We start from the raw sequence: 17,458 nt of genomic DNA, 5'->3' as shown, positions 1-17,458 counted from the left end.
TGAACAGCCTGTCACCTCTGCTTTTACAGAGTGCAGGTTCTGTGCTAAGGAAAGTGACAAACATCCAGTAGGATATTCTGCCAAGGGCTCTGATATCTTCTTGTCCATTCAAATCAGACAAATCTCTATTTTAAACACTATGGTTAAAGGATACAGAGAGCGTTACTGATTATTAAAAATTGTGCACTTGTACGGCCTTCAAACTGTTCCCTTGAAAGAAGGGAACAAAGGTAGCTGCCATTTGTAAACATCAAACAAGTCTTACACCATGCATCTGAGGTTACTGTCTTCACAATATGAGTTTTGCATCTCACTTCTGAAGTACAGACACAAAAGATATATTAGAGCTAAAAGTATGATGAGTATGTGGTGTGTGTGTGTGCTGTTTTTTCTACCTGTTGAGAAATTATCAACACGCTTTGATGTTACATGTATGCTTGTATGCAGCAGCAATATCAGTTTCTCTTAGGAAGTTCCTTTCTTCCTTCTTCAGTCTGCAGTGCTTCCTGCAGTAGCTCAGTTCTCTGCTAGGCAGCTCCCGCATAAGGAATGTACTTCCTCCATATATGACCATAATTAACTAGGTCAAGGTTCTGAGCTGGCCCGTGGAAGAGGAGGCAATTAGCTTTTCACATTGCTTTTGCTTCTTGAATCCAGATCTGCAGTGGAAACTAGCAAATGAAAATGTCCTGTTAACTAAATACAAGCCATAGCTGATTCACACCTGCTTAGATGATAACTTGGTCCAAGCGTGAAGGTCCGAAGACATGCCCGAAGTGGTTAGACATATTAAATAAATCTCTTTGGAGATGTTTTATCTATTTTGTTTCATGGTAGAAAAAGTATAGTATCTTCTGGTAGAAAGTTTGAAAATAACACTTTACTTGCATACTGGAAACATGGATAACAAGTTCTTTGTAGATCAGGGGTGAGTGAACCAAAATGCCGTTGTTTCCCGTGTATCAAATCGTAATACAAGTTTTATGGTACAAACTCAAATTAGTATGCTTTTATACAAGCACAACTACTAATTTCTAATCCAGTACATTTTCTTTTCCTTTCAAAGATGATCCAGAAGGTGCCTTTGTTCCACCAGAATTTGATATCACCGGTAACACTTTTGAGGCAAGTTCATAAATTTCTGTAAAATAGTTGGATTTAACTTCAGTATTTTCACTGTGCTAAATGCTCAGAATTCTTGGTGTACAATCTTAAAACATTTAAAGATTATAATGGTAAATTGTGCTTCTTCAGGAGCGTGCCATGTCTTCTGCAGTATTGAAAGGTATACTTAAAATTCTGTATTAGTTTTCTGTATAAACATTTGTTCACTAACTGTTAAAATGTGAGAATCTGTTTTGACTGAATAACACATTGTCTTAAACCACAGCTGGTCTATGTTACATTCACTGGTGTCCTTCTCTCATTATATTTCTTGTTTGGGGACTAGCCATGAACTTTTATGACTAAATATAAAATGTGTTTGCTATCTTCTTCAGTAAAATAATTCATGGAAGGGTAATCGGCAATATTATCTTTGGTTTAATGAAGAAGCAAATGACTATCTGTTGCTTTGCAATGCATAAATGCTCTACATTGTTAAATTAAATTAGATTTAAATTGTTTATACTAATTCATTAGCCTCCCAAATCAACCATCTCATTGCATACTGCAAGAGTGCTTGCTTGCTTAGTAGTATCTGTGTTGGTTTTTTCGTACGCTCTTTTTTTCCTAGCATGTGTTTTAGATAGAACATCTTACAGATTAAAGCAGTTGAATTATCATTATTCAGTATATAAAAGAATTGAGTCTACTTATTCATTGTACAACACAAGAACCTTCTACCATTAGTAGATTTCTTTTCCATAGTCATTTTTATAGCCCTTTGTATTCTCTGAGGGGGAAAGAGTAAATGAATTTTGCCATTATGTGGTACTACAAGTAAGATGAGAATGGTTAAGATGGGGGGGGACATGAGAGTAGTAGAAAGAGAATGTGAAATTGCACAGGCTTGGAAGTTTAGGAATGCAGTGTTTTTTCTCTGTTGCTGTGCTTTTTGAATGTAGTTATATAGATCATCAGAGTTGTATTGAAACTTTTTGTGCTCAGTATCCTGCTTGATCCCCAAGTTGGAATTTTCTGAGTTACTGACACCAGGAAGCTGATGACAGAGGGCTTCTTGAAGGGAGCCAGCTTTATGGAAAATAGAGTAGTGTTTTGTAACTGAGGAAAGGAAGTTCCGAAGTGTGGTCCAAAGGAGATTATATCTCTGATTCTTTGTTTTTGTTATAATTCTGCTGCAGTTAAAAAAAAAAAAAAATCCGCTGAAATAAATGTTCTGTACCTTGCTCCTCAAGAAGCCTGTAGGACCTGAGACAGACACTGAAGATTTGATCTTCAAGAGCTTGCATACATTTTTCCCCTTTTTCTGTCTCTAGGAGTTGCTGAACTCTGGTATAACAAATAAACACACTGAAGAAGAGACACAGGTCAAAATGAAACAGGGATCTGGGAAGACTTTAGCAATACAAAGAGTGACCTGAAATTTTAGTTCTGTCTGATATACAAGGCTACTATATTCATCTTGTGTAAAACTCATCTGCATACAGTTTTATTATTTGAATCTTCTCATATGGTAGTTCTTATGAGCCTGTTAAGCCCCCAGTGAATCCTAATACCAAATACAGTACAAACAACAATTACACAGTCAGTGAAGGTTCTTTGAGTCAGGAGTGGCTCTGAACATTGACCCTTTTACTTTCTTTGCAAAGGCTGATGAAAGTACCTGAAGGTATGTATTCAGCTGGAGGAGAAGCAATGTCATCATGCTCTTTCCTGTAGTGAAATGGGGGAAGGGCTGGGTATACTGATTTCTGTCCCTTTCCCTATTTCTTTATCTAACAAGTTGAGGAATCTTGCAAAGCATGAGACCAGCTCTATAGGCCTGACGTTGCCTCAGCTGTTTTCCATTGAGCAATCTATAGTGGTGCAGAAGACTGAGAAATCACTGTTTTTTCTCCTTTGAGGTGGAGGCATATCTGGGAATTGTGCCTCTTGTTAGCCAGGGGATGCTGAGTATTCATGGAAGTTTCAAAGCTTTACCTGTTGCTGCTTGTACCTTTTGGTTCTTTTTTAAATATTTAGGTACCTGATCAGATTTTGGCTGGGATCTACGCTGACCTCAATTTGCTTTAGCAGTTTCTAAGATAGGAGATAGGTCTGATCCTTAAGTTACATTTACAAGATTATAAACTAGTGTGATACTTCCAAGGTAATTGTTTCTTTCTTGCTGCTAATACTTAAAGGTTCCTCTGTTTTTCAACAGTATTGATATTTGTCTGTTCCCTCATCCCTAATTGTAATCTTCTATTACGCAGTAGTGGAATGGCATTGGTGTGTAAATACAACTCTGTGAGGAAACCCTCTGCAGTGTTGCTTTCTTGGTATTGTAAGATTCAGTTGCCCTATACCAATAAGCTGCATCTTCTATAGAGGCATGAAATCTTTTGTTAGTGCTTCTTTCTTGGTAATGATCTTAGTTTTTTTGTTGAAGGAGTGTTTCTGTGGCTGTTTACTTTCTGTTGTCCACGAAGTATACTAGTATTTATATTGAAACTATTCAATGTCAGTATAAGGAGAAAATTAGTATTGGAACCACAGATTGTGTTTATGGTGATCTTTGATTGCTATTAGTCTGGTGTCAAAGCTCATTTAAAATAGATTTAAAATAGTCATGTCAGCCAGAGGTATCACTTAATTCAAACATGACCTTTTGTGGCTTTGAAAATGGAAGTATACAATGCAGTTTGTATAGCTACTGGATGACTTCTCCCTCTTTAAACTTTTTTTAAAAAGAAAAAAAAGTCCTTCAAATAAAGCTACAGTTATTTCAACAAGAGATGTTTTGTTTCCTGCTTTGTGAATTACTGATCCAGACCTCTAATGGAATTGTGACTCCAGTCTAATTAGTTACTAAACTTAGCTGGCACTCACAAGCACACCAGGGCAATAGACACAGGAAACAAATTGAAATGCATTATTGTTCTGATGTCTGAAACAACACTACTTAAAATTTCAGTTTCTGGTGAGTATTTTAGATAGCAAGAGATATAACGCTTGCTCCTAAGGCCAATGCACAGAACTGAAAAGCAGTTATTTTTACATGGTTTCTTTTAGACTTTCGCTTTGTTTCCTGACTTGTTCTCTATTTGTAAAGTGAGAGCACCAACTTCAGTTTCTGTTAATAGTAGGAAAGTAAAAGCTAGCTCTCAAGGACTCCTCTATTCCATACCTGATATTAACACCAGCTCTTTATGGAGAAGAATGTTAAGAAGGAAGTAGCTGTGAAAGGGAGCAATGGTGACGTGTGGCCAGGCTCTGCATCTGGTGACTTCGTTAGTGCTGTCACTGTTTGAACCTGTGAGGCTGGAATAAAAGGGATGGAGAATGGATTGCTGTCTCTGAGGGGTTCCAGAGGCCTTGAAAAGATTGTTGCCAAGCACTTGGATCACTATTTAATAGGGTAGTTTTATCATGTTCTCTTCTTGCTGGTATAAGAAGAAAGAAAGTGTATTATCACATTAAAAAAGAAAGCTGAACAGGTGCCTTTGTTCTCTAGGACAAAGTATCTATTCCTTTTAAATCTTTTCCTGTAACATTGCTATCTCCTTGCATGCTGTTGCTGTTACCATTGTGCCTTAGAAACTGTGCTGTTAATGGTTAATGCTGTAAAAAGAGAGGGGAATGGGATAAACGAGATAAATGTTTCTACCTTTCCTAGGAGATCATTTTTAGTGCTATGATCCATACTGCAATTCTAAAGAAGAGGTGGATTATTTTACAGTACACTTAATATCATTTTCACTTTTATTTTTAATACTTATGCAAGTATGTGATGTTGCTGTGCTTGGTAAAAGCTTTCTCATCTTTTCATCAAGCTGTTATTTGCCTGCACTGATGGGAAGATGCTATAGTAAATACTGGCCTCTTTTTTTTTTTTTTTTTTTTTTAGTCTTCACTGGACCTTGAGCTAAGTCAGCTAGAAATAAATGTCTGAGTATAATGGGCTAGTCTCAAATTATGTAATGCACTACTAGTGTGCTGTTGTAGAGAGTAGTATAGAATGTGTGGTTTTTCTGTTCTAGAAAAAGGATAAAGAGATGGAGTTGCAAAAATTCTTCTTTTAAAATTGGCATACTTGAATAATTTGCTAAGCATATATATATTCATCTTCAGTGTAAACTGATCCTTTATTCCCTTCTCTAAATACGGAAAGCTTTTCTTAATGAAAATGGTCCCATGTCTTTTTCTTTTTTTTTTTATTGCTGTGGGCATTGCAGTGCAGGACTTGTGAAATTTGACCAGTGAGAGGCACAACAGGAATAGCTAAATACTGGTGACTTCATTAATAGTTTTATTTCCATCACTACAATAGAAACTGCCTCAGGTTAGAAACATTGGCTGTCTCAAACCAGTTTCAAGTAGCTGTTTGTCACTATCACAAAACTGCCATTGAGTCTGACACAGAGGTTCATTGATACAGAACCTCACATTTCTAAGATATGAGCTTTCAGTGAGATGAAGGACTAATGTCTGCCATGTATGAACTTGCATTTATAGTCTTTTAATAATATGGCCATTCAATTTCAGTTGTTCTAGTGAACCTCTGTAAAAGAAATCAGTGGATTTTCAGTCTGCCTTTTTCTATGTCTGAAGCAGACTGGATAATGATTCTGTTTAATAACTTCTTCCATTATTTAGAGGTGATAAAATGCAGTAGTTCTGGAACTCAATATGCAGTAGGATTAAAGGTATAGAAACTGGGGGGAGGGGGAAAAAGCGATACCGACTTAAATACTATGCACCATGGAAGGAGAAGGGAGAAGTATGGGATAGAGACCAGGAAGAGAGTGAAGCTCTGCTTCTGTCTTCTCAGCTAGAGCTTCTTGTTACTTTTTGCTGTTACAGCAGTGTGAGGCATGCAGTGATCCCAGTGGTGACTGGAGTCAGAAACAGTAAAGATTGATTGCTGGCATTCTTTTTATTAAAATGTGACAACTGTTGACTTGAAGTTCTCAGTGGATTATGGATGATTTAGTCAACAAACCAACAAAAACTTTCAAGTGTCTCAACAACCTTATTTCAAATAGAGAAGATGAGCTAAATGTATTTTAAAAAGAATCTCAATAGTTAAAATTCATTACTTTTATTCCTATGAGATGTGTCAAAACAGTTGGATTGTTATCTACCATGTACTTACAAATATTTTATATATGCATTGAAATGCCAAATTAAATTTCCTGATCTAGGGAATAGATAAGGAAAGGCTTGGGGTATTTGTATATGTTTGTCCTACTAAAGAAAACTGAGCTGATGGTTTGGTACTGCAGTATTTCTCAGTAGTTGATCATTACTGAGCTAGTGCTCAGGTCTCAGCTGTTGGTCCTTCTCTAAATTACAAAGCTGTCTTCTTTCCACTGAATCAAAACAGTGGAGGTTATAAAGGAAGTTTTGCCTTTGCTGCTTCTCTGGCATTTTAAAGCAGTGGCTTTGAATGTTATGATATTATTACTACTGTTCTGTTCTTTCTTTAGTTCTGAGAAGAAAAAGAAAACTTTTTGCCTGTTCTTCTGGAGGGTTTTTTTGGTTTTGTTTTTATATGGTGGAGAAATAAATCCTTTGAAACAGCTAGTGTCCTTTTTATTGACTTCTACTTCCATTGGTTTCATATAGGCTCCTTTGGAGACTCATTCTGTCTAACAGCAAAAAGGCTTCTCATCAGCAAATGGTAACTTCTCTTTTAGTCTAAATCATTCTATTTTCTGTGTGTATTTAAGGCTGTCTTTTTCTTCAGTGACAAAAATAAATTACTTTTATTTAGTTATGTGTGCCTCTACTGTGCTATAGAAGAGTAACTGAAATCCTCCTGCTCTTGCTTTTACATCATTGACCCAATTAAGGAAAGATGAAGAACTTTACAGTGAATAATATCACCCTTTAGTTGCTTTACACAGAGCTAACCAAAGGAAGGAATGTGAGACCAACAGTTGAACCAAAAAATTGAATAATTTTTGTCATCTGTCTTTTTTCTTATTTCTTTTCTTTTTAAGTGTATAGGATCTCTTAGAATGTATAACTTGATGCCCCCCAAGACCCCCTACAGCTTGTTGCTTAGTTCTGAAGTTGCAAACTTAGCATGTTTCTTTTCTCACAGGCTTCTTGGGCCTATTGTCTCTAAATCTGAAACATAACTTTTCAGGCTTGCTTTTATTTTCATCAATAGAATTGTCTTACAGGCAGAAGAATCTCTCTAGAAGAGAAATGACTGTGTACAGATAACCTATTTTATTAAAGTATGTAGTACTTTGTTTCTTCCTTACTTCATTATTAAGTTGTTATAAGTGAGGCTTATTAAAGCTATCTATTTTCCTTAAGACTGGGGGAGATTTATTCTTTCACACAAAGGCATTTTTCTATCCTGCTTAGTTGAGGATTTTGTTGCTGTGAGGAAAGGATTACTTCAGTTAAAATTTTATCTTAAAGCAGCTGGTACCTGTGGTAGTTTACCATTTTAGAAGCCTGATGAGTGGTGCTCACTGATTTTACAGATTAGTTCCCTTAAAAAACTAAAAGCCATAGAAAGAAGCAGGTGTGATTTTTCTCCCAGTATGTTTGTGCTACTTTGTAACTCTAGGCTCTTTAAAGGTGCACAAATACTTTGGATCAATTGTTCTCTGGCCTCTTCTGGATAAACTCTTACTTCTGATCAGTTCTGATAGCTTCATCCATAACTGAGAAGGTGTCTTCCTTAATTCTGGTGGAATAATCTGTTAGTTTTCAATTCTAACCATTCAAATGAATTTCTTTGGTGGTCCCATCATGGCCTTACTGAATGAAAGAATTTAATTTTCCATTGTGCTTTCTACTTATTTCCATAATTTACTCTTTACCACATTTCAGAATGCTTTCCCTGTCGTTATTTATGTCTGAATGCCTCTGTCCTGCATTTTGTATGTTTTATGTGGTTGTCCAGGTAATTTGTAAAGATTCATGATTATGGTTAGTGTCTGGAGACTTCATATTCACTGAAACAATGACGAATATTTTTAACCATTTGCATTTGCTGAAAAAAAGTTTTCATGACTGTCTGAAAGCATTCATAAATACTTCATTTTTAAAAGGTTTGACTTAAAAGTATGTGGCAGATGAGAAGTTTTCCTAACCTCCAGATGAAATTTTGAGACTACATCAGTCTGCGCTATGAGTTGGATGGTTATACAGCTATCTCATTTGTCTGCTTTAAATTCAGTCAACAGAACTTCCAGGGTTATGAAAAAGTATGTGCCACTTACATGTCATTCTCCTTAATTCAGAATTTCAAGGAAGCTCCTATGAGAACTAATTAGTTGAATTTCAAGTTTAAGATCTGAACACCTGGAAAATGCATTGCAGGTGGCTTAGGCTTTCTCAGGTGACCACTAGAGCAGGCTTTTTATTAGTTGGTATGTCTTCTCCAGGATTCTTGAGCTTCTGAGCTCTTTCACCAAGTTAATGAAGTCAGAGACTCCTTGCTCTCAACTATAATGTCAACAGATGTTGCTGCTTTACTTAGGAATATTGATTTAATCAGTCTGTGACTTTGGAGGAAGCAATCTATGAATGTAGTATATATGTTACATTTCCCATGTGAAATTTTTTGTGTATGCAGGCTGTACTGTTCAAGTCATATAATGGTTATATACATCAGTTCTCATCTAATTGACAAGGAGGAGCAATATTCACTTCTGCAACAAGTATTTCTCTATGAATCTTTTTTAAAAACAAACAAAAATCTTTCTTGTTTATCCTCCTCTGTTTGTATTCCTGGCATACTATGAGAGCTACCTATTGACCTGCTGTTGCAGACACATGCAGCTCTTGTAAAAATCAGTTTTAAGAGACTAAAAAAAAGTTTGAGGTCAGAGGCAGTATTGCTCTTTGGATGTTGTCTCCTGAGATATTATGTAATAGAGTAAGTTCGGAAGTGTTTGGCCAACTTCTTATGTCTACAGTTCATGAAAGATCCTAGTTTCTTGTAGAGAACTAGGAAGAATCTACCTAGATTAATTTCAAGAAAGAATTAACTGTTGCTATACAGTAATAAATATTTTGTTAGAATCCTGATGTCTTTGGTTCATGGCACATTAAAGGAACTGGAGAGATGTTTGAGTTTATTGGCCCACAATGCTCTTAACTGTAAGTATTCATCTTAAATTCTTTAGCTCTGAAGCGTGGAATAAGTATATCCCCACAGAGGATTGTGTGACTGAACTATTCAGCTCAGTGAGTTTATCAGTAAGCAGCTTCTCTTACGTTTAAGATAAAGAGTATATATTTTTTAAGACAAAACGTCAATGACTGCAAATACATTTGCTGTACTATGAAAAAGATCTTACATGTGTGCAGTTGAGGGAAGATAAAATGAGCCTACTCAGCATTCATATAAGTGCTTCCCAGGTTTCCTTGTTTCTATGCCTACAAGGGAATAAGTTGGGTTAGTTTACTTAAGTGATAAACGAATTACCTATGGGGGGTAACTTATAGGTAAGGAGGTTAATGGCTGATAAAGCATAAGGAGAATTGTGATATGAGAAACTTAGTTCCAAAAAGAGTTTAAAAAATTGCATTAAGAAGCTTTAAAGATAAATGTCTGTAGCTTTTGCTATCTAACCTTTGAGGTCTCCAGCAGTTTTATTGCAATAGTTTTCTTTGCCTGTCATAATTACACTTCTACAGTCCTGCAGGAGGAGTAGACAGTTGGGGCTATTCATTAGTGTTAATCTTGGTGATTGTGGGAGGCTGAAAATGGAAGTGTTAGAAATGTGTTTGTAATTTGTGTCATCAACCTGTAAAGATAAGAGTAATTTCATGGATGCAGGCTGGTTTTAAAACAGTCAGCTAGATTGTATGTTATTCTTTGTGTGACTTCTTTAAGTGAAATGGATGTTTACAACAGTCACTGACGGTGGCTCAAGATATGTCTGTCTTTACTATAGTAATTAGAGTAAGAGCCTCTTAAAATTATCTTGCAGCAAAGTTGAAAAATTCATATTCATTCTGGATGTAGCTTTGGATTGACAGTGTTGCTTTGCAGATTCATCACTGCCAGAGATACTAGAAATTTAGTCTGTGGAAAGCAGTCAACTTTTCTACATAGCCATATAGAAAACCAGAACAGCCATTAAAACAACATGTTTACAAGTAATATGGAGACTGCTGTGAGCTTATCAAATGTTTCTTAAATAAATTTTAAGCTCCATCCAAAGAAGACCTGAAAAAGACCCAAAAAGAGCAACCTAAGGAAAAGATTAGAAGCAAGTCAAAAGGTATACTTAATTTTTTTTTTTAACACAGTATTTTTCAAATAAATAAATTGGAAAGAACTGTAATCCTAGTAGGTTAAAGGTGTGGGCCAAAAAAAAAAAAGTGTACGGAAATGTAAAAAGTAAATAAATTGAGCAATATAATTGAAATCTATCAAAGGCAGGAATGTTGCCCAGAGTCTTCAAGTCAGCAGATCAAGAATGTATTAAAATTTTTTCAAAGAAAGCTGTAGCAGAAAATTGAAATACTGCATGGTTTTTCTAATCCATTTTTGTGCAGAGGGACCTTCAGAAGGTTCTAACACAGCGGTGGTTCTTCATGGGAAGCCATCAAAATTTTTACTTAAATCAGCGTTAGTAGAATAGACTATTGACCATGTTGACAAAATTAGCTGTAAAATAAATTCCTATGTGCAGATGGTGAAGCAGCATTCATAAAGGAAGCAATTACTTGCAGTGATATTCTTAAGTCTGGAAGAGGATGCCATGAGGGAGAAATTAGGCTTGAAATCTTTCTTAGCAGCAACCATACAGTGATTACTTGCCAGCTCTTGGTAACAATGAAGTACACACAGGTGGAGTTAAAATAAACATGAGGAAATACTTCTTTGTTGTGCAGTAAACTGGAAATTCCTGTGAAGCCAGAATGCAAAAAGATGCGTTTAGAAAACTTATGTATTTTCCTGAACCATTACAGATAAGCAGCCCTTGGCTAAAAGGCAGTGAGTTCCAGGTAAGGCTTCCTTAGTTCAGACATATCTAGAGCATATCACAAGAAACCAAAGCATAATGTAGTAAAAATAGTCATACTGTATTAAATGCACTTAGAAGAGAACCAATCAAAATCTAAGTTGTAGCATTGCTTTTTAGGTGATTGCATCTGCAACATTTTATTTATGTTTTGCAATGTAAACTGATCACCTAACACTTGCCAAAGAACATGTTAAGACTTGAAAGTGTTCACTTAGTTGTTACGCCAATAAAAAGGCAATTGGAAACTTGAAATACATGCAGATTGCAAATGTGAATGAATTATTTGAGGTGAGTCCAATCTATGGCTGCGTTTCCTTGTTCCATTTTCTAAAGAAGTCTTTTGTACAAGAACTTTTCAGACAAAACTGAGTAGCAATTACCTTTAGAAGGGATAAACTGCAAGTGTAGCATTAGTTTAAATGTTACTTTTTTTGACATGTTGCTACTTCAGGATGGAGTACGTGTTTTGTGGATGGTCTTCTGGTTTCAGCACATTCTGCAGACTGTCTACACACTCAAAATGCCAAATTAATAGAAAGCTGCTATTAAATAAAGTGCCTTCTAGTAAACAGTTAGTTTATGCAGAAAAGAGTTCTATAAGAAAGGAAAGTATTGAAAATAATAATTGGTCCCTCTCATTTTGTTGCTGAAGGATGTTGCTATATGAGTTCCTTTTGCACAAAAAACATTTTAGAGTGAGCTAGCATATTGGAAAAAAAAACATAGGTAATTATTAAATGTTTCCTTCTAGAGGCAATTTTCTTAAGCATTAACTTGAATTGGTTTATAAAATATGCAATTTGTAAGATCCTGAAGCTTTTGCTTATGGAACTTTTAAATAATTTGAACTTCGACAGGGTGAAAACATCTACACATTTTCCATCAATCTCAATAAAGGAGAGAAAAATGGTGCATGGTAAAATAAGGGTCAGATCACACTGTGAAAACAGAAGTTGTCTTATTCTTTTCCTGTAATTCCAAAAATATTTTACAAGAAGTATTAATTCTATTACAGTCTTTCTTTTTTAGTTTTGCTGAATATCTAAATTTCTAAACTCAGTGAAATCTCAATACAAAATGTAAATAGACATTATTCATAATCCTAAATGCTTATGTAGTTGTTAATCAAAAGCTCTTTTGTGAGGTTTTTTTTCTGCATTGTTTTTCTGCAAATACGAACTTCAATAGAAGCCTAGTTCTTGAGTCCTGCCAAGCATTGATACAACAGAGCCTCTGTCATGCTCTGTGTAGGCCTGGAGTTTTTGCTTCCTCTCCTGATCTTTTGATTTATAGAGTTTTCAAACCAGAGTAGATCATTATTCTCTGATTTCACTTCCTGTAGTGTTAAATGGTCATAAAATGGTATGCAGCAAGCCATATAACTTTGGATTTGAACTGATGGAAGCCTTTTTGAATATATTTTACTCACAGTATAAAACTTTAGTGCTGTCAGAAACTGTACTCTGCCTAAGCCTGAAGATTAAAAAAAAGTGTCATCTTAACCTTCTGAATATTTGTTTTATCACTTTTGAGTCTTGCTATGCCTTTGTCTTGGAAAACATATCTAGTATAATTAGAATGCATCTTTGAAGGCATTTGTATGATTGTCATCTTCAAATTTTTCCTCAAACATATAGATCCCCTTACTGAAAAGAATATATTCAGGACCTCATATCATACTTGAGGCTTTCCTTAGGACAGCTTTTCTTTGTATTACTGTTTTGATTTTTAAAGCATGTTATTTCCACAGTGGCCTTCCCAGTAATGCATATTGTGATCCTTGCTACTTTGGATTAAGTGTGGATGTACTCCTTAGAAAGCCAGATCTCCAGATCTGGATTTTAATATAACTTCTCTTTCCCTGTGCTTTTTTTTTTCCCCTTCTAGTTGATAGAGTAACACAGTCTTACCATCATGGCCTAGGTACTTGCTACAAGTTGCTTACGGTCTTTGACTTGAAAGCTGCTTTAGGAACTGTGAAGAAAATTGATTGTTGTTGTTTATTTGTTTTAATGTGTCTTGCCCTTTTGGATCTTTCTTGAAATGCATGCTAGTTATCAGCTTCTGCAATGTAGGAATTTCTATAATTCATAAACCATTCTCCTTAGGATTTAAAACCATTTCTTGATTTATGGTTAATATCTCCCTCGCTACCCCTCACAAGAAACTGAGGCAAAATCTTCACTGGAAGGGAGGGAAATTTAGATTGTGAGTTTACTTTCATTGAGAACAGTCAGTTTTAGTGGACATCAGATCTTTTATACATGTGAATTTACTTTATCTACTGCATTTATCATCTTGAATTCCTTCCAGAAGGTGAAAATAACTTCTTAAACAGTGTGGTAAGTAAAAGGAGCATATTTGATGCATGAATTTGGGGAACACCCCACCTAGTGGATGACCATAAACTAATTTTCTCATTGTTCCACTTAAGATAAAAGGCTTAAGGTTAAGTTGAGCTAAAGAACAGTCTTTTTCATGGATACCTTAATAAAAGCAAAGTGGCATACTGTGATGATGTGAAACATGCCATGTTGAAGCAACAAATCTGTTTTTCTCTATGCTTTCCACACTCTGTAAGTCTAATATGTGAATTTCTGGACACAGATGAAGACCGGAAGATGAGTGGCTGGACAGCAACTCATTAGAGAAGGGATGTGCTGGTTGGTTAGAGGGTGCTGGTTGACAGCAGCAGACTCAACATGAGCTAGCAGTGTGCTCTGACAGCCAAGAGGGTAAACTGAATTTTGAGGTGTGTTAAACACAGCATAGCCAGCTGATCAAAAGAGGTATTTCTCCTCCTATATTTAGTGTCAGTGCAGCCTAACCTTGAATATTGTGTGCAGTTCTGGGCTCCATAATATAAAAATTCAAGTTCAGGTACTTGAACACATTTGGAGGAGGGCAACAAAGCTGGTGAAAGGGCTGGAAGGCATGTCCAGTGAGGAGAGCCTGAGGGCACTTGGGTTGTCCAGTTGGAGAAAAGGAGACCAAGAGGTGACCTTCTTGCTCTCTATAAATCTCTAAGGAGGGGAAGTGGAAGGGGAGATCCAGACTGGGGCAGAGAGGAGAAATTTCGTGTTAAAATGTACCTGTGAAAATGTATTTGGCAAATACATGTATGGATGATATTGAAAGAACTGTATTTATAAAGTTGTGTTGTGTTTGTGGCAATATAAATAAGGGTAGAATAGGTCCCTTGTTTTATTATATAAGAGGTCCCTCAAAATATGCAATTCTTTTTTGAAATCAGTAGAAGCAAAACATGTTGGTATGTTATAAATCTATCTGACCTCACCTTTCTTTCTTTGCCTGCAAAGAATTAAAAGTTTCTAGACTCAAATGTTTGGAGATCGTGGAGACCAGGGGATGCAAATTCCCCACTGTCAACAGAGATTAGTTAGAAAAAGTGAGATGAGGTAATATATCACTCTGCCCTTCCTTTTTCTAGTCCTATCACATCCACATTCATAATCAAGTGGATGAAGAAATATATATAGACACTACATTCTCTAAATGGGGAATCATACACATTTTCTGGAGACTTAAATGTACAGGTAAAGGTCTAAATGATAAAATTACCTTGAGAGTTATGTCTACACACATGTTCAAAATTCCACAACTGAGTAAAAAAGAGAAGGCAGGAACAAGAATCTATTCCATCCATGTTATAGTCCCCCCAGGTTTCCAGAAGTAATCTGCTTGTTAAATGGCAACAAAGGGAAGAAGAAATGTTTCAAGTAAGCTGACAATTTTAGGTAAACTATTTTGTAATTCTTACTTCAGGGCTACAGGTATGCCCTCTTGATGTGAGTTGTTAAAGACATGCCAAGCATGACAACATTGTCTGTTCCTGGAGGCTTAGCTGCTGTGTTCTTTTTTTTCTTTTTCTTTTACTCTACAAATGAATAAGTAGAGTTCTTTTTATTTCCTGCTGTTGCATCTGTAACACTTAACACTTGTATAAAATACAACACTATGCCAAATAAATAAAAGTGCAGGATTCATTGATAGAGTACAAATACTAGGTGTTGTTACTTTTGCTGCATGATGCAAAATCAGATTAGTGATATATTGTCTTGAAGTATCATTAGTGAAGCTTTGATATCAATTGTATAGCGATGTTAGTCTGAAAGCAAACTTTCCAAATACAACTTCTTTTACCCTTTGCTGAGATTAGAAGTAGAATAGAGAGATTTAAATTGGTTATTCTGTTCAGCAGTATCTTCTGAGTTCAGATGTGTTTGCATATGGTATTACTTCATCTGGAATTCTGACATTGTTTGGTCTTTTTAGGTATAAGTTTCTGGATATACTGCTTATATTTGAATGTTAAATTTCAGTAACTTGTACATTACAATTTCTTTCCATCATTTTTTAGAGGAGTTACTAATTTCTTCTTTTAACAGTCTCTTGTTGCAGATCATATCAAATAATGTCATTGATGTCATGTTGTTGTAGGTCATATCAAGTACATTGAATAACTTGTATCAAGTATATAAATTCCCACAGTATAGTCCTGTTTGTACAAAAAGTTATTTAGAGCTGTTTTAAATTCTTAAAACATTGTTTCTTTTTTGTTCTTATTGATATTTTTTTTCATGATTTATATGTAGAATTTTGTGTTATGGTGTCCTTTAATAAATGATCTAATAAGATGTGTTGTCGCACTGAAACAAAGCTTAATGTCAAAAGCAGTAAGTTCCACACTTCTTTCTCATTGCTCAAAACCCTATGAAGCAGTCTGGGGAAAAAAGTTATACATCTTCATACATGTTCAGGAATTGGAGAAGGAATTTTACTTAAATTTCTTCTGCACATTGGAAGATACTGAAGCATAACTCTAGATTTTTTTTTTTTCAGTAGTTACTGGCCTCTTTAAGGTAGACTTTAAAAAGGTGTTAATTTATAGCTAGTTAGTTTTACAGCAAGTTAAATTATCAAACTGTAAGATCATCATCCTCTAAATATTTATTTCTGAGAAGTATATTTCCTTTGTGAGTAACTCAGTCGGGATTAGAGATTGTTTTTCTGCAATTGAAATGTGGGTGGGTGGCAGTAGGGATAACTTTTGAAAGTATGAAGAAAAAGTTGTCTTTCTGATAGTGGTTTAGGTGCTTAGGCTTTGTAGTTCCATGTCCTTCTACTACTATCAACTGTTTTGATCTTGCAACAGAAATTATACTGTCTCCCCTCCATAGAACTTAGAGATGCTGACATGCTTTAATGAGAAGATCAGGTGTAGAGGGGGCAAATCACTTTTTATCTTAACCTTCCTTGTACAGACAGATTCTTAAGATACAAAACTTTTATGTACTCATTTGAACGCTTTTTTTCCCTGGTTTTCAGCAAATTTGAATTTAACTGTACTACATCTACATATGAATCTATTTTTTGCAAGTTTTTACTCAAAATTTTTGTTAATATTTTACTGAATTGCATCTACTGAATGGAATGTACAGTTAAAATACAAGCCATTGTGGATAAATTACCATTGCTACTAAAACTGATCTGAAATGGTTGCTTTTTAGCAAAAAATAATAATAATAATAATAATTTAAAATAGCTGTGTTGTATAGAAAAAATAAATACAATTAACACTGGATGTGAGAGCATCCCTTGTTCAGCTTATTTTGTTTGCGCTGATTGCAAAGTTGTGGGCTTTAGCAGAAAGAGAGTATGCAAATTGGAGTAATTTTTAGAATCTGAAAGTATCTTCTGAGACAAGGAAATGGTTTTATGCTATGCTGTTTCTGCTTATTTTCTTTTACCTTGATGGTAAGTTTAATTTGTCAAATATTTTTATTGTTAACAGATATGTCACTTCAGTCTTCCAGCATGTTTCTAACTCAAATACCACTTACAGGCACACATAGCTGGGTTTTATTTTTAAAAGTAACTAATGAACAGTTGTAATACTGGTTAGTAGTGAGGAAAAAATAACAGTTCTAGTGGGACCAAGGGATTATTTCTTTTTGTCTTTAATGAGCATATTCCACAAAGCAAGACTGAAGCCCTGTTTACTTCTTCCTATTCTGTTTAAATTCAACTAACCAGTAAACTGTTACCTGATAAGTTAAAAAAAAAAATGCAAACAATGTAAGATATATCCCTTATGTTCTCAGAGCTCTTTTGGCAAGAGAATCGGTAACGTATTCAATGTCTTTTTTTTTAAACTTAATACAGGCACACATCTATTCTTTGGGTGCAACATTGAAAGCAGCTATTGAATACATAGTAGAACCAGAGACAGAATCAGAGTTTGGGCAAGATCTGCATACTCTCTTGGAACAAATGCAAGAGGAGAATCCTGAAAATAGGCCAGATATTGAGGTAAAAAAAAA

General features: G+C 35.3%; 1 protein-coding gene across 4 annotated transcripts in view; it reads left to right on the top strand.

The window, feature by feature from the left end:
* The window catches only part of KNDC1 (kinase non-catalytic C-lobe domain containing 1), a 59,261-nt gene that overhangs the window by 5,772 nt on the left and 36,031 nt on the right, over nucleotides 1–17,458 (top strand). For all 4 annotated transcript variants that reach the window (XM_085229198.1, XM_085229197.1, XM_010714578.3 and 1 more), the window contains exons 3-4: nucleotides 1,067–1,125; nucleotides 17,301–17,447. In XM_085229198.1, coding sequence (XP_085085324.1) covers nucleotides 1,067–1,125; nucleotides 17,301–17,447 — 206 coding nt within the window. The remainder of the gene's footprint in view (nucleotides 1–1,066; nucleotides 1,126–17,300; nucleotides 17,448–17,458) is intronic.

This window comes from Meleagris gallopavo, chromosome 8 (assembly GCF_905368555.1).
Source record: "Meleagris gallopavo chromosome 8, MGAL_WU_HG_1.1, whole genome shotgun sequence".
Taxonomy (NCBI): domain Eukaryota; kingdom Metazoa; phylum Chordata; class Aves; order Galliformes; family Phasianidae; genus Meleagris; species Meleagris gallopavo.
The sequence above is the reverse complement of the archived record's forward strand: the minus strand, read 5'-3'. Positions and strand labels throughout refer to the sequence as shown.